Source organism: Lotus japonicus, chromosome 4 (assembly GCF_012489685.1).
Source record: "Lotus japonicus ecotype B-129 chromosome 4, LjGifu_v1.2".
Taxonomy (NCBI): Eukaryota; Viridiplantae; Streptophyta; class Magnoliopsida; order Fabales; family Fabaceae; genus Lotus; species Lotus japonicus.
The window spans coordinates 75,522,475-75,547,217 of NC_080044.1; the positions used below are offsets into that span (position 1 = coordinate 75,522,475).

Genomic DNA, 24,743 nt, shown 5'->3' on the forward strand with positions numbered 1-24,743 from the left:
TGATTACTAGTAAAAGCAAATTGGATTTCCATAAAACAGACATGTGAAAGGTAGTGTTTGATGTCTTTCTATCAGCTGCTATGCTTTCATTAACAACATAGAAAATGTCACATTATTTTTCTTCTTATTTTTATGAATTTGTGAAGAATCATATGAGAATTGAAAATCATAATATCCTCAAATAAGAAGCAAATAAAAACAAGGTAATATTTTATAATTATTAAAGAAAATATGTCAGTTGCAAATGAAATTATTAATAAATCAAAAACTAGTATAAAAAAATCCTTTAAAAATAACTAAAAATAAAGAAACAAAGGAATTGCCTGAGGATCTGCATGCAGCATCTCATAAAACATTATGCAACCTATTAAAATATAAACAGGGTGGTGGCTATACATTTATTTTGCCTGTGACTATTAATTGCATTTCATGAACATTAATGAACCATGGCTGCATAAGAATCCCTAGACATATGAAGTGTGAATACTAGCTAGCAAAGAAACATGCGAAAGGTACAGAGCCAGCATATGGTACCACGGAAAATCAGATCTGTTAATTCTTTTAATAAGTTCCCTTTGGGATGTGGAGCTGGAGCACATGGAAATTACTCCACTGTTTTCTTTTTTAATCAGCAAAATGAGTCCATAGTTAAAATAATGAAAGCCAGTTTCTGAGTTTTCCAGCATGGTGGCTGCGTAACATAAGAACTGTACAGCTGACTGCAATGACTCAACTGTCTTCTTATTCGGCCCTTAACGTTATGCTGCATGATACACTAATGCACCGACGGTGTAAAGATTTTTTACACGGTCAATGAATCAAATTTTTAGATGGGAAAAAGTTGGTATAAAATCAATTGAAAAGCTATACATAACTCTGAAATGTTTATAAAATTCAGCCCTACGTTTTACACATCCAAAAGTACTCAAGCAATCTATTGCAACCTGAAATGCAAAAAACTAATCATACTAACAATGCAACTTGCCTTCATCGAATCCTATCATACTGTTAAAATCCACACTCGCAAGTGCTTATATTTCTGCTCCTTGTTTTTTGCACTCACTTCCAAGTTTTTTGGATAGAAGGATCTTCAAGGCATTAACACCCTCTTGCAAAGCTTCATCAATCTGTCCAACATGAAAGATAAGAGAAGAAGAAATCACTAAACATGAGCAGGGACGGATCCACCTTATAGCTTATGGGGGCATTTGCCCCCACAATTCTTTTGATGTTTCCTTAATAGTATATGTTGTTTGTAATATTTGTCTTACAAAAATTTTATTTTTCTACTACTATATGTATAATTTGCCCCCACTACTTATTTTTATGTATGTGTGTATATATATTTCCCCCACAACTCAAAATTTCTGGATCCTGAACATGAGAATACAAATGAAACCTTCATTACAGGAGGAACAAGAAGTGCATTAAGCAGTGAACCAAGAACTTACTCATTGTCTAGCTGGTACATTAAACATTTGAAGCTAAAATGCTTTAGGATCCATTTGCCCAGGAGGCTTCCCAATCCCTAGTAACAAAATAAATTGAAAATAATAATCAGTAGTAATCTGAAAAGTAGGGAAAGAACAAAGGGTTTGCAACAAACGTACTTACCAATTCTTAGCCGAGGAAATTCTCTATTTCCTCTGAAGTGATAGATCACATTGAAGCCTGGTCCAGTGAAAAGCAAGAGTACAGTACAAAATGAGAGGTAGTCCTCGAGACAAGCACTTGATCAGAAAAAATCAGGGCTGAAAAGATTTCATGAACTCATTTTCCAGCAGAAACTCATTTTGTAAACAATACTATTGAATCACAAAAACCTGCTTGCTAGTTGCTACTCCAAAAAATAATTTTCCTTTTCGCCCAATATAATTTTCCTTTCCCCTAAAATATTGAAGCAATGAAATATGACAATATATGCCCCCTTGACAAGTGAAAATGTCATTAATAATGTTGAAGTTATATTTCCACTATGAATTGATAATGAAAACAAAAAAAGAAAGACTCTTTTCAACACAGAATCCTAATAGACTGTTCATTTACAGAAGGAGAAAGATAGAGCATTCAAAAATTTCCAATCGATGCCTGTATGTGTATTTAGAGAGAAGAGTGCATCTCTCTTCCCTTAATTATGAGGTCAGAGTTTGGTCCTCATTTATGAGAGTGAAGCACATTTCATGATTAACGTTTACTATTTAGTGCAAGCGTTTGCAGCAAGAGAATTAATCAGCAGATGATCAATTTTCACATTACAACTAAAAAGTGTGTCAATCTTCCTATTTGAGCATTCATGACTACTGATAAGTTTCTACCTAATTGACAATATTTAGAAAGAGGGGAAGGATCCATTCCCACCAGTCATCCATCTAGAGCAACAAAATCTAATTTTATATTTTCTTTTCAGATAGGTGACTGGAAGTGGAACCAGGCAATAAGAAGAAAAAAATTGATATTAATCTAGAATAGAAACTACAATGGTTGTGGAGTGACTTGAGAGTCTTGGCAACTTTTCCTAATTCTCAATTACAAAATGATCCCAAAGATACTCATACTCTCAATTACAAAATGATCCCAAAGATACTCTCACTAAACTCTGCATAACATCAGCCAGTTAGACCAACAAACCAATGAACCAGAAATCAGATATGTTTTTCTTTCCAGACAGGAAACAAATTCTTGAAGCAAATATGACTTATACAGTTCAAACGTGAAAAACATACATTGATAAACAAAAAACAAGATCTGAATGAACTTATGATATCAGGGACCAAGGTCACAATTCTCAACTAATCCCCAAATTCAAAGCAACAATTATAGTTTTGACTTCTTTATGAATAGTATTTACAAATTGTTAGAAACCTGAGTGATGAAGCAGGCCTTGATGATAGCGAGGATGTGGGCCTTGATGTGAACAATAAGAAGCCCAAGGTTTGGAGAGTTTACAAGAGGAAGCGTGGGAAGGTTCTACAAGAGACTGAGCTGGCAGATATTTGAGGAAGAGAATATTAAGTTAGTTATGATATAAGGGGGAGAGAGTAGAGTGAGGAATCATCATCATTGATCTTTATTTTCTGTTATAGAGAGAGAACTAGACTCACTAGTGAGAGGGAAGCCGTAGTGCTTTTTGGGGTTGATAATAGCCTTTATCAACACTTTTTCTATTCTCTGTTATCTCTGCAATTCCTTTTCTGCTAATACAATTGCAGTTTATTCCATTCTTCCCTCTAAGTATCATCTTGTTGTTTCATCTAACCTAACAATTGGTCCGACCTGCCGGATCAATACGTCGCGGTAACCAGTGAACGTAGATGCTAACGAGACTCAGAATGGGAGATCGAATTGATGCATTGGAGGCACAGATGGGGAACGTGACCACCACGTTGCAAGAACTTGCTATACAGCTGCAACAACAGAGCTTGGTTTTAACCGAACTCAGCAAGCAGATAAGCCAGAAGGGAGCGACTCAGAAAGGTGAGACCTCTGTTGTTGAATCATCGCAGAGCGAGTCTCGTCTTGCTGGTAAGAAGGTAAAACTTCCGGTGTTTGAAGGTGAGGACCCCGTGGCGTGGATTACGCGCGCAGAAATCTATTTTGACGTGCAAAACACTCCTGATGAGATGCGAGTGAAGCTGTCTCGATTGAGCATGGAAGGTTCCACAATCCACTGGTTCAATTTGTTGCTGGAAACAGAGGATGACCTTTCCTGGGAGAAATTGAAGAAGGCTTTGATTGCGAGGTATGGAGGAAGGCGACTGGAGAATCCGTTTGAGGAGTTATCTACACTCCGTCAAACCGGATCGGTGGAGGCTTTTGTGGAAGCATTTGAGCTGCTTTCATCCCAAGTGGGTCGTTTACCTGAGGAGCAGTATCTAGGTTACTTCATGAGTGGATTGAAGCAAAAAATCCGACGACGGGTAAGAACCTTGAATCCCCAGAATCGAATGCAGCTGATGAGGATGGCTAAGGATGTTGAAGATGAGTTGAAGGAGGAAGACGATGACGGAACTCGAAGCTATGGGAAGAATCGCATGGGCTGAGTCGAGTCCAGCGGGTTGCAGCCCAAACCTTTTACCCGATCTACCACGAGTTGGAGCAACCCGACCCAGAAAATGGGTTTCTCGGGTTCTACTGGGTCGAACTCAATTTCGACGCCAGCGTTGAGCTCTACAGGTAGAAAGGGAGAAAACACCACCCAAACCTCGTCGCCTGATCGCTGGAAAGGGGTTCGAGGCATCCAGAGCGATGTAATCGCAGATCGGAGAGCAAAGGGGTTGTGCTTCAAGTGTGGAGGAAAGTATCATCCCACTCTTCACAAGTGTCCCGAACGCTCGATGCGGGTTCTGATTTTGGGTGACGATGAGGGATTGAACGAAGAGGGAGAAATCATAGCTCTCGAGGCCACTGAAATTGAGGGGGATGAAGAGGAAATTGAGGCTGAGTGCAAGTTAACTATGATGGGAGTGCTGGGAACGATGGGAGATTGCCACACGATGAAGATTTCTGGGAAAATTGACAGCATCGATGTGGTGGTTCTAATCGACAGTGGGGCTAGCCACAACTTCATTTCGCCAGAGGTCACAACAGCTCTAGGACTGCCGGTGGCTCGTGCAGCGAAGAAAATCAAGTTGGGTGATGGTCATAAGGTATTTTCTCAAGGAATTTGTGAAGGGGTCAGAATTGATTTGGGACCTCAACTCTTTGTGGTGGATGCTCTGGTGTTGGACTTAGGAGGGTTAGATGTTGTGTTGGGAGTATCTTGGTTGAAAACTCTGGGGAAGGTGTTGTCAGATTGGAAAGACCTTTCGATGCAATTTTTGTATGAAGGGAGATTGATCAATCTGCAGGGCCAGGGTAATAACCAAGTGATGCAAAGTTGCCTCCACTCTTTCCTCGAGGACAAGCATAGAAGAGGAGATGAAGATTGGAGGTGGATTCATCATGGAATTGAGAAGTCTGCCCAAGCAACTACAGGACATGAGGAATTGGCTAATTTACTCAGCCAGTTTTCACAAGTATTTCAAGAAACAATCTCTCTACCTCCTGTAAGAAGCCAGGTGCATCAGATCAAGTTACTTCCAGAACATGGTCCTGTAAATGTGAGGCCATATAGATACCCTCACCATCAAAAAGAAGAGATTGAAAGGCAAGTGACAGAGTTGTTAGCCGCAGGGATAATCAGGCCTAGCATGAGTGCTTTCTCAAGCCCTGTCATCTTAGTTAAAAAGAAAGATGGCTCATGGAGGATGTGTGTGGACTATAGGGCGCTGAATAAAGCTACAATCCCCGATAAGTACCCCATTCCCATTGTAGATGAATTGTTGGATGAGTTGTATGGAGCTACAGTTTTTTCTAAACTGGACTTGAAGGCTGGTTACCATCAAATTCGTGTTCATGAAGATGATATCCAGAAAACCGCTTTTCGAACTCATAATGGACATTATGAGTATCTTGTGATGCCTTTTGGATTAATGAACGCACCTGCCACTTTCCAAGCCACGATGAATGACATTTTCAGGCCTTTTCTCAGAAGTTTTGTGTTGGTATTCTTTGACGATATTCTAATTTACAGCAAAACTGAAACTGAGCATTTGGGGCATTTGAAGATAGTGTTATCAGTTCTGGAACAACATTGCTTTGTGGCTAACAAGGCAAAATGCAAGTTTGGCTGTCGTCAGATTGATTATCTTGGCCATATCATATCTGGGGAAGGTGTGGCAGTAGACCCTGGCAAAATCCAATGTGTTTTGGAGTGGCCCGAGCCTAAGACTGTTAAAGGAGTTCGTGGTTTCTTGGGGCTTACAGGGTATTATAGAAAGTTTGTGAAGGATTATGGGAAGATTGCTAAACCTCTTACGGAATTGACCAAGAAAAACAACTTTGTATGGGGAAAAGAAGCCTTGGATGCATTTAATCTACTCAAGCAGATTATGACAACTCCTCCTGTGCTAGTGTTACCTAATTTTGCTGTGGCTTTTGAGGTCGAATGTGATGCTGCAGGGAGAGGTATTGGTGCTGTTCTGATGCAGAAGAGGCAGCCAATAGCCTATTTCAGCAAAGCTTTATCTGATGGGAATCTGTCCAAATCTGTGTATGAAAAAGAATTGATGGCTTTGGTGCTTGCAATTCAACACTGGAGACATTACCTCTTAGGAAAACCTTTTGTGGTCTATACTGATCATAAGAGTTTGAAACATTTCCTGCAGCAAAGGGTGACTTCTCCTGATCAACAGTGTTGGTTGGCCAAACTTTTGGGTTATCAATTTGAAGTAAAATATAAGCCAGGTATGGAGAACAAGGCTGCTGATGCTTTGTCACGATGCCATGGTGATGTGGAATTGGCTGCTATGTTATCTTACCCCTCTTGGTTGGATGGGGAGAAGCTGCTACAGGAAGTTAGACAAGATGCTAATCTGCAGAAAACAGTGGAGGCAGTCACGAAGGATCCTGAAGCTAAGTCAGGGTTCACCATCCAACAAGACATCTTATTTTACCAAGGACGATTGGTGCTATCTTCTAATTCACCGTCCATACCTTTACTGCTGCAGGAATTTCATGAAACACCTACGGGAGGGCATTCTGGGTTTCTTAGAACCTACAAGAGGCTGGCGGCTAATCTATATTGGCCAGGAATGCAAAAAAGGGTAAGAGATTTTGTTAGAGCTTGTGACATCTGCCAAAGGCAGAAGTATGCAGCCACTTCTCCCGGAGGACTCCTTCAACCTTTGCCAATCCCAAATGCAATTTGGGAGGATCTGTCATTAGACTTTATCACTGGATTACCTAAGTCTAAGGGGTTTGAGGCAGTGCTTGTAGTAGTGGACAGACTATCCAAGTACAGTCATTTTCTATTGCTGAAGCATCCTTACACTGCCAAATCAGTGGCTGAGTTATTTCTGCGAGAGGTTGTCAGACTGCATGGGATTCCTTTGTCTCTCATTAGTGATAGGGACCCTCTATTTGTAAGTCACTTTTGGATGGAACTGTTCAAGCCGCAGGGTACTCAATTGAGGATGAATTCAGCCTACCATCCAGAAACGGATGGACAAACTGAAGTCACTAACCGATGCTTAGAGAGTTATTTGCGCTGTTTTGCATCTGAACAGCCTAAGACATGGTCTCATTGGATACCATGGGCTGAATTCTGGTACAATACTACTTATCATGTGTCCATTGGGAAGACCCCTTTTGAGGTGGTTTATGGTAGGCAGCCACCAAGTATTCTTCGTTTTCTGAGCAATGAGACTAAGGTTGCTGCTGTGGCTATGGAGCTGTGTGACCGGGATGAGGCCCTGAATCAGTTGAAGGCTCATTTGTTGAGGGCACAACAGCAGATGAAAAAGTATGCAGACAAGAAAAGAAGGGAGGTTCACTTCGAGGTTGGAGAATGGGTTTTTCTCAAGCTACGACCCCATAGGCAACATTCAGTGGCAAGGAGGATTAATCCTAAGTTAGCTGCACGTTTTTATGGACCTTTCCAGATCATCGAACAAGTAGGGGAGGTTGCTTACAAGCTTCAGCTACCTGCTCAGTCAAGGATACATCCTGTATTTCATGTATCTTTGCTGAAGAAAGCCATTGGGAATTATTCAGTGCAAGGGGAACTCCCCAAGGAGCTGGAGCTCAACCCTGAGGATGAAGTTTACCCGGAGCAAGTTATTGGTACCAGGACTATCATTCAAGGAGGGATCTCAGTGCCCCAAAGTCTAATCCAGTGGAAGAACAAGTCTGCTGATGATGTTACTTGGGAAGATGATGCCTTTATTCGAGGCCAATTTCCAGATTTTAGCCTTGAGGACAAGGCTGTAACTAAGGGGGGTGGAATTGTTAGAAACCTGAGTGATGAAGCAGGCCTTGATGATAGCGAGGATGTGGGCCTTGATGTGAACAATAAGAAGCCCAAGGTTTGGAGAGTTTACAAGAGGAAGCGTGGGAAGGTTCTACAAGAGACTGAGCTGGCAGATATTTGAGGAAGAGAATATTAAGTTAGTTATGATATAAGGGGGAGAGAGTAGAGTGAGGAATCATCATCATTGATCTTTATTTTCTGTTATAGAGAGAGAATTAGACTCACTAGTGAGAGGGAAGCCGTAGTGCTTTTTGGGGTTGATAATAGTCTTTATCAACACTTTTTCTATTCTCTGTTATCTCTGCAATTCCTTTTCTGCTAATACAATTGCAGTTTATTCCATTCTTCCCTCTAAGTATCATCTTGTTGTTTCATCTAACCTAACACAACTCCATTCAATACGTGTTTTATCGGAGGCCTGAAGGTCTTTTGACATACCTTCTCATTTTACTATAATAGAATATTACAATACCAGCAACAGACTAACAAACTTCATGTTCTTAACATACTCTTCAGGGATTACATCAGTTACAAAACTTATCAAAAAGAGTTTGTTTCTAGCCTTCTTCAAATATAATACTAAAGCTGTCTGTAACTAACACGTACCTACCCATCCGTTGCTAAAACTAAACATAACCTTATTAACATGAAGTCACTATTTAGAGAAACAAAATGTGCATTATCCCCTTATTGCATGCAAAACAACCGAACAACAAGTGTCATATAAGAAGAATAAACTTTCTTCAAACTCATAACAAAAGTCGTTGTCCTTTGGTGAGAAAAAGATATGAGAGAAGGGATACTATAGTGCATAGAAAAGCTTTTCACAACAAAATTAGCTTACCACATAGTCAGAATAACTACTCAATCACTCACTTCAGGTTTCGCTTGGCCAGGCAAGCATTTTTATATTTTATCAATTCTGCTTCAGCTTTAATTGAACTGCTTACACAAGGGAAAAGACATTTGAATCATTTACATGCTTGCCCTCTTCAAGCAACGTTCTAATCAATGATTCCTGAGGATAAGACATGAATCCATCCACCTGTTTGAAAAAAGAACATATGTGCACTGAAAAAAAAACAACTTTTCCAACCATGGAACAATTAATTTTCTTGGACCACTTACGTGGAAAATATCAAATTAGTGATATAGATTAGAATTGTGACTTAAACAGAAGGCTCTAAGTTAACCGAGAGTCAGGTGCTCACGTCTTCCCTGATATAGACTTAGTATCCTAGATGTTTCCTCCTCCTCAAAACTTGTCACAAACTTTTGCAGGAACAACTCCTCAGTAAAAAAATGGATTACTTAATCTAGCATCCTTCTTCATCAAAATATGTCTATTGTCCTATTTGTGAGCATCCATGACTACTGATAAGTTTCTTGCTATTTATCAACATTTAGAAAGAGATGTTTTAGAAAGAGAGGGGAAGGATCCATTCCCACCACTCATCCATCTAGAGCAATTCAATCTCATTTTTATTTACACACACCACTCCCGCTCACACACACACACACAAGTGGAACCAGCCAAGAAGAAGAAGCAAATTGATATTATTCCACACACACACACACCATGCCCGCCGCATGTCTGTGTCCATGGTTATACAACTCAGCTTAACCTCAGCCGGTTAGACCAACAAATCAATAAACTTGAACTCAGATATGTTTTTCTTTTCAGACAGGAAACAAATTCTTGAAGCAAAAATGACTTATACAGTTCAAAGGTGTAACGCATACATTGATAAACAAAGAACAAGATCTGAATGAACTTATGATATCAGGGACCTGGTCAAAATTCTCAACAAATCCCCAAATTCCAAGCAACAGTTATAGTTTTAACTTCTTTATGAATAGTATCTACAACTCCATTCAATACGTGTCATTTGGCAAGAAAAAGATATGAGAGAAGGGATGCTATGCACTTTTCACGACAAAATTAGCTTACAACATAGTCAGAATAAACTATTCAATCACTCAAGTTTCCCTAGGCCAGACAAGCATTTTTTTTATATTTTATCATTCTGCTTCGGCTTAATTGAACTGCCAAAACAAGGGAAAGGACATTTGAATCATTTACCTACTTGCACTCTTCAAGCAACGTTCTAATCCATGATTCCTGAGAATTAGACATGAATCCATCCACCTCTTTGAAACAGAACATATGTGCAATGAAAGAAACAAATTCTCTAACCATGAAACAAATAATTTTCTTGCACCACTTAAATGCAAAATATCAAATTAGTGATATAGATCAGAATTGTGACTTAAACAGAAGGCTCTAAGTGAGTGCTAGATGCTAGTGTTCTTCCCGATATAGACTTAGTAGCTTAGATGTTTCCTCCTCCTCAAAACTATTCACAAACTTTTGCAGGAACAACTTATCAGTATACATAAATGGTGTAGTTAAGCTAGCATCCTTCTTGATCAAACCTCTGGAGAGAAGATACTGGAGAACTGAAGCCCTTGGCCTAAGCCTTTTCTCCAAACTAAATCCAAAAAGAGCCGGCTGTGCTTGAAGCACTGAATGGTCCCAACCAAGATAGCCAACCCAAAAACTCATGACTGCATTAACTTTTTTGATTGAGTATAGCATAATGTGGGGATTCCTCCTAAATGCATCCAGAATAGCATCTTCAGACCAGCCCCATATCTTGAAGGCATCGAGTTTGGCATCCCAAAGAGATTTGGTTATAGCCCTTTTGGCCTGTAATGCTACCACAAAAAGCGCTTTGGAGGGATGAAATCCCAATCCCTTGAGTTCCTCCACAGCCTCCTTCAAGTCAGCACATCTGAGCAAAGAGGGCCCAGTAATAAGCAAAAGGTATATGTTTGCGGGAGTGACTCCCATATCAAGCAACAATTTAACTTTTGATTTCATGTGATGAATAGTAATGTTAGTGGAACCAAAAAGGGCACAAACTATTGCTTTTTCATCAGATGGAGAGAATCTCCTTACAAATTGAAATGCAGGTATTATGTGATTCTCGAGGCTTTTAAGCATGAAATACGGGGTCCTAGTGACAGTGGTGACAATGTCAGAACCTTTGGAGGCTAGAAATTGAAACTTTGGCAAAACCCTTTTGGTGGGGTCGAATAGAAGAACCTCTGGTACCCTGCGAATGATGCTGTGTATCTGAGAGTTGGAGAAACCATGGTTTGTGAAGAAGGCGATAACCGAATCGGGCTTGTTTGCGTCGTTGAAACGAACTCGCTTGGATGCTTTGAGAGCAGCTTGGGATGAGAAGCCACAAGTGTTTGTCAAGTAGGAAACGGTGAAGGATTGTTTATCAGAAGAATCACAAGTGGTTGAGAACAAGTTATGAGATACTATTGATAATGGGTAGGGGAAGAAGGGTTTCAGTTGACATTTTGAGGTTGGTGGTGGTGGTTGGGAGAAAGTGTTGCGGTGGAGAAAACCTCTGAGACGACGGTGACCGTGAAACATGAGATCGGAGATTCGACTCATCCAACAACGCAGTAATTCTCGAAACCTTAAAAACGACAGAGAACACTGACTCCTTTCGACTAATAAGAAATAGTGTTGTCGAGAAATAAATAAATAAATAAAATTAAATAGGCAAATTCTGGGGTGCCTCCCTATTTTTTAAGGGTGTGGTGCCTCCAACCCTTTTAGCAAATAATATGCTGCCATGTGTATTAGTATTTTCAAATTTTCTTTTTCTGTTCAAATTTGAATTGTTTTTTAGAAAATCAAAAATGTTTTATATTTTATTTTCAGAGGGGCCTTTTAGCAATTGTTTGAAAGTTGTATATTATCTTTTAACCATCATTGAGAATTTTTACCAAGCTTATTCGTATTCTGAGTTCAACCCATTTTCTTCTTCTTCTTCCTTGAACCCTAAATAGTATCAGCTTCTTCACCTTCCAGCTTCTTCATCGTTCGTTTTTCGCAGACGAGGACCATTGTCGCCATCAGCTTCTTCATTGTCGTTCGAGCTTCTTCACGTTCCAGCTTCTTCATCAAATAGCACGGTCCGTTTCTGAATCTGGGTTTAGTGTGTTTTGGTTCTAAAATCGCATTTTCCTAATCTATTATTCGTTGTTGTTGTTTGATTTCAAATTCAGGGGTTCTTATATTTGTGGGTTTTGAATCTGGGTTTATGGTTTAAATCGCATTTTGGGTATTGTGCTTTTGGGTTTAGGCTTTTGAATCGGTGGGTTTAGGGTTTAAAAAATCTGAATGAAATTTTTTTCGTTTAAGGTTTACAAAATTGATTTCATTGTTTTCGAAAATCAGGTTTTGTTTATTTAAAATCTTTGTGTTGTACTTATTTATTGGTTTTGTTGCATAGGTTTGCTGCCATGGCAGATGTGAATGAATATTTCTCTATTGACTTGTCTAATGATGGAGGTATGAGTGAGGATGATGATTCTGTGGCAGTGGCTGATGATGGCAATGGCAATAATGAGAATTCTAATCCAGATCGTTGCAAATTAATCCCTGACTTGACAGCTGATGAGATAAGGGAGCTGGTGTTTTGTTCTGAGAAGGATGCTGTTGAATTTTACCAACACTATGCCCATTTCAAAGGTTTTGGTGCAAGGAAAGATGATGTCCGTCGTGATCGAAAGGGTAATATTATTAGTCGTCAATTGGTGTGTAATAGGGAAGGTGAGAGACATGAGAAGCATTTGAATAAGGTTAGCCGAGTCAAAGAAGCAAAGCCTATTACCAGAGTGGCTTGCCCAGCAAAGTTCCGTGTCCGTTTTCATGCAGACTCAAGCAAGTGGAAGGTTGTGCTATTTGAACCAGAACACAATCATGGGTTGACACCTGCATCCCACGTTCATTTGATGCCCTCATTCAGGGGATTGACTGATGGTGACAAGGCTCAAGTAGACAGTCTAAAGCTGTATGGGGTGAGAAGTTGCAACATAATGGGGCTTTTGATGGGTCAGAAAGGTGGGCATGAATCGGTGGGTTTTCTGAAAAAGGACTTATATAATCATGTTGATAAGAAGAAAAGGATAAGTTTAGGTGCTGGAGATGCAGCCAGTGCATTGAGTTATTTGCAGCGTAAGGGGGAGAAGGATCCCATGTTTTTTTTCAAATTCACAAGATCAGGTGAAGAAAATCTTGAAAACTTGTTTTGGTGCGATGGAACAAGTCGCCTTGATTACCAAGCGTTTGGAGATGTCATTGTTTTTTACAGCACCTACAAGAAGAACAAGTACAACAAACCGGTTGTTATCTTTTCTGGCTACAATCATCACAAGGAGACTACAATTTTTGCATGTGCCTTGGTTTGTGATGAGACCATTGAGACTTACAAATGGGTCCTGAAAGCCTTGGATGAAGCTATGTTTGGAAAGCAACCCAAAGCTGTTGTGACTGATGGAGACAAATCTATGCGTGAAGCAGTGAAGGTTGTGTTTCCTAATGCTACTCATAGGCTTTGTGGATGGCATATTCAGCAAAACTGTCTTGAGAAAATTAAGATTCCAGATTTCTTGAATGAATTTAAGACTTTGATTTATGGGAATTTCACTCCAGAATGTTTTGAAACTAAATGGCTGCAAGTGATTGAAAAGTATGGTATTGGTGAGGAAAAATGGATTAAACAGACGTATGAAACTAGGCAGATGTGGGCAACTGCGTTTATGCGAGAGAAATTTTTTTCCGGTATCAGGACTACCTCTCTATGTGAAGGCATTAACTCATTTATTAAGAGGTATGTGCAGTGCAAAAATAGCATCCTTGATTTCATTTATAACTTTGAGAGAGCTGTGGAGGAGTATAGGCATAATGAGTTAGCCTCTGATTTCAAGTCAAGTTATGGTGAGCATGTCTTGATTACTGCTTTGAGTCACATTGAACAAGGGGCAGCAAAGTTGTTGACATTGAATATGTTTAGGGAAGTGAGACATATGATTCAACGAGCACTTAACCTTAATCTTGTTGAACGATCAGAGATTGGTACCACAGTGATGATAAAGTTTAGCATTTGTCGTCATCCAAACACTCAGTTCTTGGTCATTTATGACAAGAATCAGAACATGTTTGATTGTGATTGTGGGTTTTCTGAATATGTTGGCATACCTTGTTCTCACATTATATGTGCAATGAGAACTGAGAACATGAATGAATTCCCTGCTAGTCTTGTTTCTAAAAGGTGGCTGAAGACTGCAAAGGCTGATTCATTACAATCTATCCCTGCTATGGAGGTTGATACTGATAGAATGAAAATGCTGCGTAGAGGTGCAATTTCTGCTGCATGCAAATTTCTGAGTGAATATGGTGCTGATGACTCTTTTGATTTCTCAAATGTTATCGAGGACATATACAAGCTTGTCATGAAATTTCAGAAACGTCGCCATCCCAATTCTGCTGCAACCAATTTATTTGTCATTGGTGACCCAGCTGTTGTCAAAACAAAGGGCGCTCCACGGAAGAAGAAGTATGAGAAGACGAAAAGGCTATGCTCTAATTGCAGAAAGGGTGGCCACACAATCAGGACATGTCCTACATTATTTGAGGGTAATGAAGTTGGAGAAAGTTTTGCAGATGCTGAAGAAGATGAAGATTCATCTGTTGAAATTGATGGTGATAACACTGCTGATACTGTAAGTTGTTTGTATAATTTTTCTATTGGATTATTTTGCAGCCAATTACCATGTGTATGACATTAATATTTTAAATTGTATACAGCCTGTGCCATCATTAGGAGGAGATAATGGAGGGCCCAGTTCAATGAGTACAGTCAAAGCCAAAAGAAAGGCATGTTATATGTCATATTTACTATGTTGTATAAATTTGAGTGGCTTGTTCTGTTGTAAAATTGTTGTTTATGGTTTATATTTGGCTGTGAATTTTAGGTGGAAGATAGAAGAACCCAAAATGATGTTAAACGCAACACTGGAAGTTCCCAAGCTATGGTGTCACCAACTATTGAGCAACCTCAAGCTGATATTGAAGCCCCTCCAATGAGTTTCCCAAGTGGGTTCAATTTGTTTCCCCAATTCCCTGCGAGCCAGATTTTACAATCTTTCCATCCTTTTGCTTCATACCAGCAATCACCTTATGGCACTCAGTAGAAGACTGAATATTGGATGTGGCTCTGAATTTTGCTTGGAATTGCTATTGCATTGTGTTGCTTAAACCATTAATGGACCTGTTTTTTTTCATGTAATTTTTGCTGGGAACTAATATGGCTATGTTATTGAAGTCCTCGCTGATTTTGAAGTATTTTTTGTTTATGAAGTCTTGAACTTATTATGATTGAATGTTGGACCAATGAATTTTATTGCTGAATTATTAATTCATAGTTTTTGAGTTTTTTCATCCAAATGCTTAGTTTAGAATATTTCAGGTACCATCTTTGTGCCATATTTATGCAATCCAGTACTTGTATAAAAAAGACCAATGTTATAGTTTGTTTGCAATAATCTGTACAAAATGGGTAAAAAAAAGAAGAACATGAGATTTGAACCAGGGACATGTAGAACCAACAGGAGGATATTTACCACTGGGATACCACTCATTATTACTAACAAACAGTTAAATAATATGTTTAATACGGTTAATGCGGTTTGGTTGCTATTGAGTGGATAACCAAATAAAAAAATAATTAAAAACTTATTATAGGAGTATTCAAACCTAGGACATGTGGGAAATATAGGATGCTACTAACCACTAAGCTAGAAGTAACTATTGAAATGAAACTGTAAACATAAATATTTAATTGAGTTAATGCGAGTATTTAATTGAGTTAAGATTAATAAACTTAAACTTAAGGTCGTGCGAAGCTTCATATTAATAAACTTAGACTCTTATTTCTCCGCCGCTCTCCATATTAGGGCTTACTTAAAGCTTAAGTAAGACCGAATCTTCATATTAGGCCTTTATCCTTCTTAAGCTCTGCCGAGACTCTTATTGCTCCGCCGCTCTCCATATTAGGTCAAACTTAAAGCTTAAGTAAGACCGAAGCTTCATATTAGGCCTTTATCCTTCTTAAGCTCTGCCGAGACTCTTATTGCTCCGCCGCTCTCCATATTAGGTCAAACTTAAAGCTTAAGTAAGACCGAATCTTCATATTAGGCCTTTATCCTTCTTAAGCTCTGTCGAGACTCTTATTGCTCCGCCGCTCTCCATATTAGGTCAAACTTAAAGCTTAAGTAAGACCGAAGCTTCATATTAGGCCTTTATCCTTCTTAATCTCTGTCGAGACTCTTATTGCTCCGCCGCTCTCCATATTAGGTCAAACTTAAAGCTTAAGTAAGACCGAAGCTTCATATTAGGCCTTTATCCTTCTTAAGCTCTGCCGAGACTCTTATTGCTCCGTCGCTCTCCATATTAGGGCTTACTTAAAGCTTAAGTAAGACCGAAGCTTCATATTAGGCCTTTATCCTTCTTAAGCTCTGCCGAGACTCTTATTGCTCCGTCGCTCTCCACAGCAAGGCTTACTTAAAGCTTAAGTAAGACCGAAGCTTCATATTAGGCCTTTATCCTTCTTAAGCACTGCCGAGACTCTTATTGCTCCGTCGCTCTCCATATTAGGGCTTACTTAAAGCTTAAGTAAGACCGAAGCTTCATATTAGGCCTTTATCCTTCTTAAGCTCTGCCGAGACTCTTATTGCTCTGTCGCTCTCCATATTAGGGCTTACTTAAAGCTTAAGTAAGACCGAATCTTCATATTAGGCCTTTATCCTTCTTAAGCTCTGCCGAGACTCTTATTGCTCTGCCGCTCTCCATATTAGGGCTTACTTAAAGCTTAAGTAAGACCGAATCTTCATATTAGGCCTTTATCCTTCTTAAGCTCTGCCGAGTCTCTTATTGCTCCGCCGCTCTCCATATTAGGTCAAACTTAAAGCTTGTACCATTAAATATTATTTATATAGTATTTATTAATAAATAATGTTAATAAATAATTTTTATACCTATTTATAAATATTATTTCTAAAATAAGTTAAATATAAAAAATTAAAAAACATTTAACTTCCTAACCATGGTGCCATAAAGCTTCGAAAATGGAAGGTGAGGAGATGGTGAAGTTAAGCACTTTCGGTGGCTCCAAAATTGGAATATGGAGAGGCCGCATGCTTGATAGGGTTATGAGAGGGGGAGTAATGAGGAAAATTGATTGCAGCTTTGTTGTTTGAGCTTCCAGCCTCAAAACTCGTAAAGGGGTTTAGGGTTTCAATCAATTCCCCCTAGTACTATAAAATTGCTTCAATTATGAATGGGATTCAGAGTCTAACAAGGAGTGGAAGATTTACGGTCCAAAATCATCTGATTGATGTCTACCATGAAAACGAAAGGAGCCCTAGTTGTTCGACGAAGCCACCGGAAGCGAAATCGTCGAGAAGTGGATTGCATCTCCGTCAATTCGCCGGACTTGGATTTCACCGTCCCAAATCAGAACGCTAACCCTTCTTTGGTACTCATATCTTCGAGGTAATCAGTGTTACTCATCTAAAACTATGTTTCTGTTATGTCGTGTTTATGTATTAGGTTTCGTAGGTTTTTGACATTCATATCTTATTTGCAGTAATCAAGATTCTGGGCTGCAGCTGAACATGAATCTTCCATATTATGGTGATCAACAAGAAGATGACAAGAAAAAAAAGGTATGTTTTGAAGTAAAATGAATTACTTTTCACTTAAATAGCTTAAATTGCTTCAGTTGAATTTTCCGCATCTTATTCCCTTGCTTACCATAGTAGTATGCCAAATTAAACTTCATATAATGGATTCAAATTAGGAAACCCTTGAATCCCTGCTTAAATTACAGCTGTGAAACCTATAGCCAAGGTTTAATTTTTTTTTTATATTTTACAATGCAGGGAGTGGTTAATGAAGAGAAATTTAATACGTTGGGGGCAAACATGGAAGCTATTATGGCTAGTATTGGGTGGTTGACACAGACAATGATAAAGTCCAAATGTGTCCAGATTCTTCCCACAGAAGGAACACAGTTAGATCCATCTTCATCAGTTGAACCAATACCTGAAGCGATAGAGAAAATCATGCAAAAGTTTGTTGCACCAACGGTTGAACTCCCAACACCTATTGCTGACCTACCAACACCAAATACTGAAATCCAAACTGAAACCGTTGAGATCGCACCAACATCTACAGAAAATCACAGTTCACTTGTTAGGAAGCTTTTCAGCCCACCTGTTACGTCACAGGACACAAATCCAGAAAACCAAATTACCAATGCTGACTTTCAATCCCCCAAAAACCTGAAAATAGTTACCCCTCATTATGTTCCACCGGTAAGTTATGTTTTTTTAAAATTTTGACCCATTAATTAAGAACTTTACTTGTTAAATTGACTGTCATACATGTGTATCTTGTAGTTCCTGAACAAGATATTCAAGAATGAGAACACATTCCAACTATCTTATGCTGAGACGGTTGTGGCATCTTATATCTTTAAGAAGGCCAATAAAGATGACATGGCTTGGTAAAATGTCTGAGTTTTTATTTACGTAGTTAAATTATTTTTTGATACTCAGTAGAAGAGCTAATTTAATATGCATGTTATGTTCATGGCAGGAAAGAGGCCTTGGTGAAGCCTGAAATCCCTTTCTCGGATGGAACCCGTGGTGTGCTGCAGTGCCTGAAACCAAAAGGAAAGTTGGTGACGGATTTGCTTAACTTGCTCGCTTGCTTGTTGACCAAGAAGGAGAGGTCTTTTAATCAAAATCCACCCATATGGTTTTTCCCAACAAATGTTTCGGTAATATCATCTGCTCATTCTTAATGGCAAGTTCTGTTTAATAGAAATGAAATATAAAGTTCACTGAAGTTGTTCTTTTCCACTGTAGCAAGCTATATTGTCATGGACTACAAACCCTAATTCTATGAAGATTTTAATTAAGGCAAATTTCATGGGGAAAGTAGACCTTCTTGAAAAGGTAACTCAATAATTGTGTAACATATTATTTCATTCAAAATGTAGCTTGTTTGAGCTTTATCTACATGGTTGCTTTCTGCCAGATATTTGTTCCTGTTAACGACGACAATAAGCACTGGTACCTTATAGTCCTGGACTTTAAGAATGAGCAAGTAGTGTATCTCGACAGCTATCCGGAAGAAGGCAGGATGCTTGCCAGAATTAGGCGTACCAAACTACTGGTATAACCTTATAATGAATTTACTTTTTTGATTACATGATTTGTGTTATTAATTTTGTTACTAAGAGAAAACTTGTTGCTCGTAGTGTATTTATTTGGAAGAACTTCTGCAAGACCAGTCATTTTATCTCATCGATGATAGCCCTAAGCCTATTGTGTCTGAATTCAAAATGGTTATCCCAGAAGGGCTTATGGTTCAAAAGAAAGATTCGTAAGTTACATATAACAATTTAATTCTTTTATACTTTTGAAACCATGTAACTCACTGATTGAAAATTGTTTTCTGTCATGCAGAAACGACTGTGGAGTTTTTGTTGCAACTTGGATGAACCAGATGGGGATAAATGGATACAAGATAGAGGTTGATAACTTCACAAGATTGAAACTTGCTGTGGACCTTGTTCTCCATTCACATAATTTGCTTCAAGGAGTTATGCTATCAAAATCATTGGTGTACTACAACAGGATATCAGAAGCTGGAAACAAGAAGAAAGGGGTGCCAAAAACTTGCTGATTTTGTAATCTTGGTTATTGTTAGACACAATCTATGTTTTTTATTCTGTGCTTTATCTTTGTGTATGCGCAAGCGTGGACGCATTGAATCCTTTTTCAGGGCACTTGTAGTTGCCAAATTTTGTTCATCAGGTTAAGGCACTAGTTGCCAAATTTTGCCTGTTAAGGCACTAGTTGCCAAAAAACCCTTTTATAAATTTTTATGCGTTGGTTGTCTTATATCATGTTTATTAGATCATGTTTTCTTCAAATGCAATAATAGCTATAGCTTAAACAAGAACACAAGAGCGCAACTTAGTATTATATTTGGACCATTTTCTACTGAAAATAAAAACATGATTCATAGCAATAGAAAGATCAACCTAACTTAGACAAGAGCAACCTTATTTTGACCCATTTTCACTTAAAAACAGTTGAAAACATGTTTCATAGCGATAGTAACATCTTTTGACATAGTAAATCATAGTCAAGTTTGACAAGAGCACTACTTACTCACTATTTTATTTGGACCAGTTTTCACTTAATATAGCAAATGTTCTTGGTTCTTTTGTATGCTCTTTTGTCATAGTTTTATCATAGTCATTTTTGGAGGTTTCTCATCATCTACTTACATAGTTTTATCATAGTCATCTTGGGAGGTTTCTCATCATCTACTTACACAGTTTCATTAAATTATTATGTAGACTAAAAAATGTAAATTTAGATAAGTTAATATTTTAAAAAGAGGACTCATGTGAGCACTTCTCATAAAAGAGTTAATAATTCAAAAAGAGTACACATACATGTGACCACTTCTCAAAAACAGTTTTACATATCCAAAGCTTGTGTAAATCACTTAAACAAAATAAGTAGCACATCAACTACCAAAGAGACAACAACAACGATGAAATACATTTGTTCCCTTCTCTTGTAGTCAGAGATCAAAGCTTCTGCCCTCTTTAATCCTTCAAAGCAATCATCAACTTGACCAGGAGTCACAGCAGCAGTCATGGGGGCTTGAACAACTTGACCAGGAGTCACAGCAGCAGTCATGGGGGCTTCAACAACTTGCCCATGCACAGGGGGATCAAGCCAATCATAATACCCACAAGCCTGCGTATATTTAAGTTCATAAGTTATATATTCCTTGTTGTCAAACTGAATACATAACAAAAACTCCTTGTTTACCTTCAAAGGACATTGAAAATATCTTCGTCCATAATTACTACTGGACCATGAAGTCTTTAGGGCTGGGGTAAGGCCGCAAGTACAGAGCCTTCCATCAGCAATCCCATTTCTTCTTTGTGTCGAAGAGAATGATTGAGATGCCATATATTATACACTACAAAAATATACTAATAAGTAAATAATTGAAACTTTAATAACATATAAAGTCATTGATTAACTAAGATCCATAAAACACCAAGTTGCACAAAACATATCCAAAAAGGTCTAACAAGCCAGGGGCATCAAGCCAGTCCAAAAGTTGCACAAAACAAAGGCAAAACATACAAGGTCCAAACTGAAAACAATAATAGGAAATCAACAAAACATCAAACTCACTACGGCTGCCCACGGGTAATGGTAACATTAACCAAATTGTTGTGAGTGCTAACTGGCCTAAAGTGCACAACATCCCTATACTTCAACTCATGATCCTTCACATATTGATACCAATCCTTTGCAATGTGGATTGGAGTATCAATCTTCCTTGGATTCCTTCTTTTCAGCAGACAACTATAAGTTCTACCCCTAGGGGTTTGTAGAACGATATTCTCCCAGTTTGCCCTAATATGATTCACCACATACAACTTAGGCAATGCCTGAAAATAAAAAAATAAACATTGTATTAGATTGTAAGATATCACATACAGCAAATGAAATTTTAAAAACAAGTAGCACTACAATGTAAAAACAAGTTCTTACCATTGTCTGGCCTCCACCAGAATCATAGCTGCTAATGACCTTATCAAAATTATGAATAACCCTCTCCACACCATCATCCTCCTCACCATCACTCAATTGCATAATTCCATCATCCTCCTCCTCATCACTTAATTGCACAATTCCATCATCCTCCTCATCATCACTTGATATCATAATTACATCATTCTCTTCAATGTTATCCACATCCATAAACTGCCCACCAACATCAGCCACTGGAACTGGAACTTTCACACCATCTTCATCCTTATCACCAACATCAGCCACTGGAACTGAAACTTCCCCACCAACTTCAACCTTACCACCGACATCAGCCACTGGAACTTCCCCACCAACTTCATCCTTATCACCAACATCAGACACAACCACCTCTTCACCATTCTTACCTGAACTCCCAACATCAGGTTGCCTTACAGAAGGGCCAGCATCATAGCTTATTTGATTCATCAGTCTATCAAATATCCTGATAGAAAACTTGTTCTTTCCACAATAGGAGAAATCTGCCCAATGATATCTTTTCAAATCATACATTTTTACAAACTTGACCACAACATCAATGAGCAAACCTCCATTATTACCCACAACCAACTGAAAGGTGAACTCCCCCCTACAGGATCCCTAACCACAACATGATTTCCCAGCATAGATTTGTATTGTGCAATAAACTCTAATGGAACTTCCACGTCATCCTAATGTTTTTCCAATAAAACTTATTAAAATTGATGTTTAAACCATATAACTATACCAACACAAATGGAAGGAGCTAAAAATTACCAGGTTTAACTTTATCACAGTATTGAAACCAGGTGTGTAAGGGCCATAAGCACTTGTTTGACTCATCTCTTCAAAAACACAAATAATCAGTTCAAAGCACAGATTAAGAATGTGAACACAGACGTTTAAAATTCAATATCAACATAAAAATATGGTTCAACCCACCAAAAAAAGAACACTCATGTGATAAACAAGGTTCCATAACAAATCTACAAACCATAAATAACATAAAAATCAAACCTTTAATGCAGACAAAGAAAGGGGAATGACATGCATGTGATATACAAGGTTGGTTTTCAAATCTACAGCCTATTCGGAATAATTGTAATTACAAGTTATGAAAAATAACCGTAAACATCAAAACATCAAAACTTTAACTCAGACAAAGATATGAGAACGATATCAGAACACAAACCCTGAGAAAAAAACCATTCTTTCATTAAGATCCAAACCCCAGAAGAGAATACTTGAAGATCAAAACTACGAAAAGAAAAGATGAAGAACATACCGTGATGTTGAAATCGCGAAGATCGCTGGCGCCTTCTTCTCTCACGTCGTCGCGTTCCACCGTCGGTCCTCGTCGTCGCATTCCACCGCCGTTCCACCGTCGATCACTCTCGTCGTCTCCGCCACTCAGTCTCTCACACTTCTCTTTCTCTGGAATGTTCTGCTTTGGGAAGGATGAAGATGGTGTTGAGAAATGATGAAAATATTGAAGTGTATCAGTTATCAAAACAGAGGGAACATCAATAGTCACATCAATTCAAATGAGGGTATTACTTTTACTGTGGTAACTAATTAACTGAGGGACCTGTTAGCAAATTAATAAATATTTTATTTTTATAAAACCATATTTTCTGAAAATCATTTCCTATTATTTTAATTCATTTCAGAAAAAAAAAAAAAAAAGTCAACTCATTTAATACATGCCACATTCTTACTGGTCCAAATAGGCAGAGGCACCATACCTGCGCCTGGGAGGAGGCACCACAGAAGGCACCAATTAAATATTAAATATGACTAAATTATAGTCATATGTAGGGCTCGTTTGGCACGCCATATTAGGCATGATAGTATAAGCTTATATAATACATTATGAGTTTATCAATTGTTTGATGATGACATTGTATTGTATAAACTTAGAGAAAAAGTTTGATGCACCGACGGTGTAATGTTATTTTACACCGTCAACCAATTAGATTTTAAGGATGTGCCACATCAATTAAGGAAATTAAATAAAATGCGAGATTTTCTCACATCCTTGAAATCTGATTGGTTGACGGTGTAAAAAAACTTTACACCGTCGGTGCATAGAAATTAAACTCATAAACTTATCCATCAAAGTCCCCTTATACGTTAAAATGACGTATTATTTAATTCATCATGTGAGTGATGGATAAGGCATGATAAGGTTGTGACGTATAAGTCACCATCACCACCACCCTCTACTGCTGCCAACTTACACCACCATTGGCACCACCACCGCCACCACCCGATCACCGTCGCCGCCACCACCGCCCTACCGTCACCACTGGTGTTGCCACCACCACCACCGCCGCCGCCACCCTACCGCCACCACCACCATAATCGCCGCCACCACTCTATTGCCACCACCGACACCACAACCACAACCCTATCGCCACCACCACCACCATTGCCTCCACCCTCCACCGTTGCTGACACCTTACTAAGTCGCCACCGCCTTACCACCACCACCACACCCTATCGTCGCCAACACCACAACAACCATCGCTGCCACCACCGCAACCACCCGATCACCACCACCGCCACCACCGGTGTTGCCGCCACCGCCGCCGCCCTACCGCAACCACCGACACCACAACCACCACCCTAGGGCCACCACCACCATAATCGTCGTCACCACTCTATTGCCACCACCGACACCACAACCACCACCCTATCGCCATCACCACCACCATTGCCTTCACCCTCCACTGTAGTCGCCACCGCCTTACCACCACCACCACACTATCATAGCCACCACCACAACCACCATCGTTGCCACCACCACCACCAACCTATCTCCACTATCACCACCACCGCCACCAACACCAACCTACCACCATTGCCACCACCACCACCAACCTACCACTACTTCCATTACCACCGCCACCACAGTTATAATCACCACCACATTTGATTTTTATTATATATCATTATTCAATACTTCATTAAACATAAAATTGCATTAATTTAAACGATATGGTAAATTATACAGAGTATGTCCAAACGTTGGATAGTATAAGAAAGTTATCAGGGCTTATACTATCAGGCCTAATACTATCAGGTCTTATACTATCAGGCATTATACTATACGTCGCACCAAACGGGCCTGTTGTATTTCATGGCATTAAAAAGCTTGCATTCAGTCATGAGATTAACTTTGTATAACTTAGTTCAAAAATAAAAACTTTGTATAACTTTTAACTTTGTCAATCACCTCTAAAACTCGACTGTGCCTACCGTGGGTCAATTTGACTATATCTGTGATAAGACAAAAATAACCTTTCTTGCTCAAATTTTTCCATATTTCTCCTTCCATCATCACCAACAC

General features: G+C 38.9%; 3 protein-coding genes across 5 annotated transcripts; 1 reads left to right on the forward strand and 2 right to left on the reverse strand.

Moving 5' to 3' along the window:
* Positions 1-776: 776 nt before the first annotated feature.
* On the reverse strand, positions 777-11,321 carry LOC130712067 (uncharacterized). 2 transcript variants are annotated; one of them, XM_057561901.1, is made up of 4 exons: positions 8,829-11,321; positions 1,615-1,671; positions 1,452-1,528; positions 777-1,127 (listed from the first exon to the last, which is right to left on the reverse strand). In XM_057561901.1, exon 1 carries the CDS (start codon positions 11,319-11,321, stop codon positions 10,152-10,154), a length of 1,170 nt encoding a protein of 389 aa, XP_057417884.1. In that variant the 3' UTR covers positions 777-1,127; positions 1,452-1,528; positions 1,615-1,671; positions 8,829-10,151. The 2 variants fall into 2 exon arrangements, with proteins under 2 accessions (XP_057417884.1, XP_057417883.1); XM_057561900.1 differs by having other exon boundaries at positions 1,615-1,751.
* Positions 11,322-12,178: 857 nt separating this feature from the next.
* On the forward strand, positions 12,179-14,911 carry LOC130713371 (protein FAR1-RELATED SEQUENCE 5-like). The gene is made up of 3 exons (XM_057563141.1): positions 12,179-14,440; positions 14,526-14,594; positions 14,693-14,911. Exons 1-3 carry the CDS (start codon positions 12,179-12,181, stop codon positions 14,909-14,911), a joined length of 2,550 nt encoding a protein of 849 aa, XP_057419124.1.
* Positions 14,912-20,367: 5,456 nt separating this feature from the next.
* LOC130714324 (uncharacterized) lies at positions 20,368-22,194 on the reverse strand. 2 transcript variants are annotated; one of them, XM_057564223.1, is made up of 4 exons: positions 21,377-22,194; positions 21,014-21,273; positions 20,639-20,792; positions 20,368-20,563 (listed from the first exon to the last, which is right to left on the reverse strand). In XM_057564223.1, the coding sequence occupies exons 1-3, from the start codon at positions 21,923-21,925 to the stop codon at positions 20,786-20,788; spliced, it is 816 nt and encodes a 271-aa protein (XP_057420206.1). In that variant the 5' UTR covers positions 21,926-22,194; the 3' UTR covers positions 20,368-20,563; positions 20,639-20,785. The 2 variants fall into 2 exon arrangements, with proteins under 2 accessions (XP_057420206.1, XP_057420207.1); XM_057564224.1 differs by lacking the exons at positions 20,368-20,563; positions 20,639-20,792 and having other exon boundaries at positions 20,868-21,273.
* Positions 22,195-24,743: the final 2,549 nt, after the last annotated feature.

Coding starts and splice junctions, on each gene's coding strand:
- LOC130712067 (XM_057561901.1), bottom strand. CDS start 11,321: ATGAGTCGAATCTCCGATCTCATGTTTCACGGTCACCGTCGTCTCAGA.
- LOC130714324 (XM_057564223.1), bottom strand. CDS start 21,925: ATGTATGATTTGAAAAGATATCATTGGGCAGATTTCTCCTATTGTGGA. Junction 21,274..21,376: donor CTGGTGGAGGCCAGACAATG/GTAAGAACTTGT, acceptor TTTTATTTTCAG/GCATTGCCTAAGTTGTATGT.
- LOC130713371 (XM_057563141.1), top strand. CDS start 12,179: ATGGCAGATGTGAATGAATATTTCTCTATTGACTTGTCTAATGATGGA. Junction 14,441..14,525: donor GTGATAACACTGCTGATACT/GTAAGTTGTTTG, acceptor AATTGTATACAG/CCTGTGCCATCATTAGGAGG. Junction 14,595..14,692: donor CAGTCAAAGCCAAAAGAAAG/GCATGTTATATG, acceptor TGTGAATTTTAG/GTGGAAGATAGAAGAACCCA.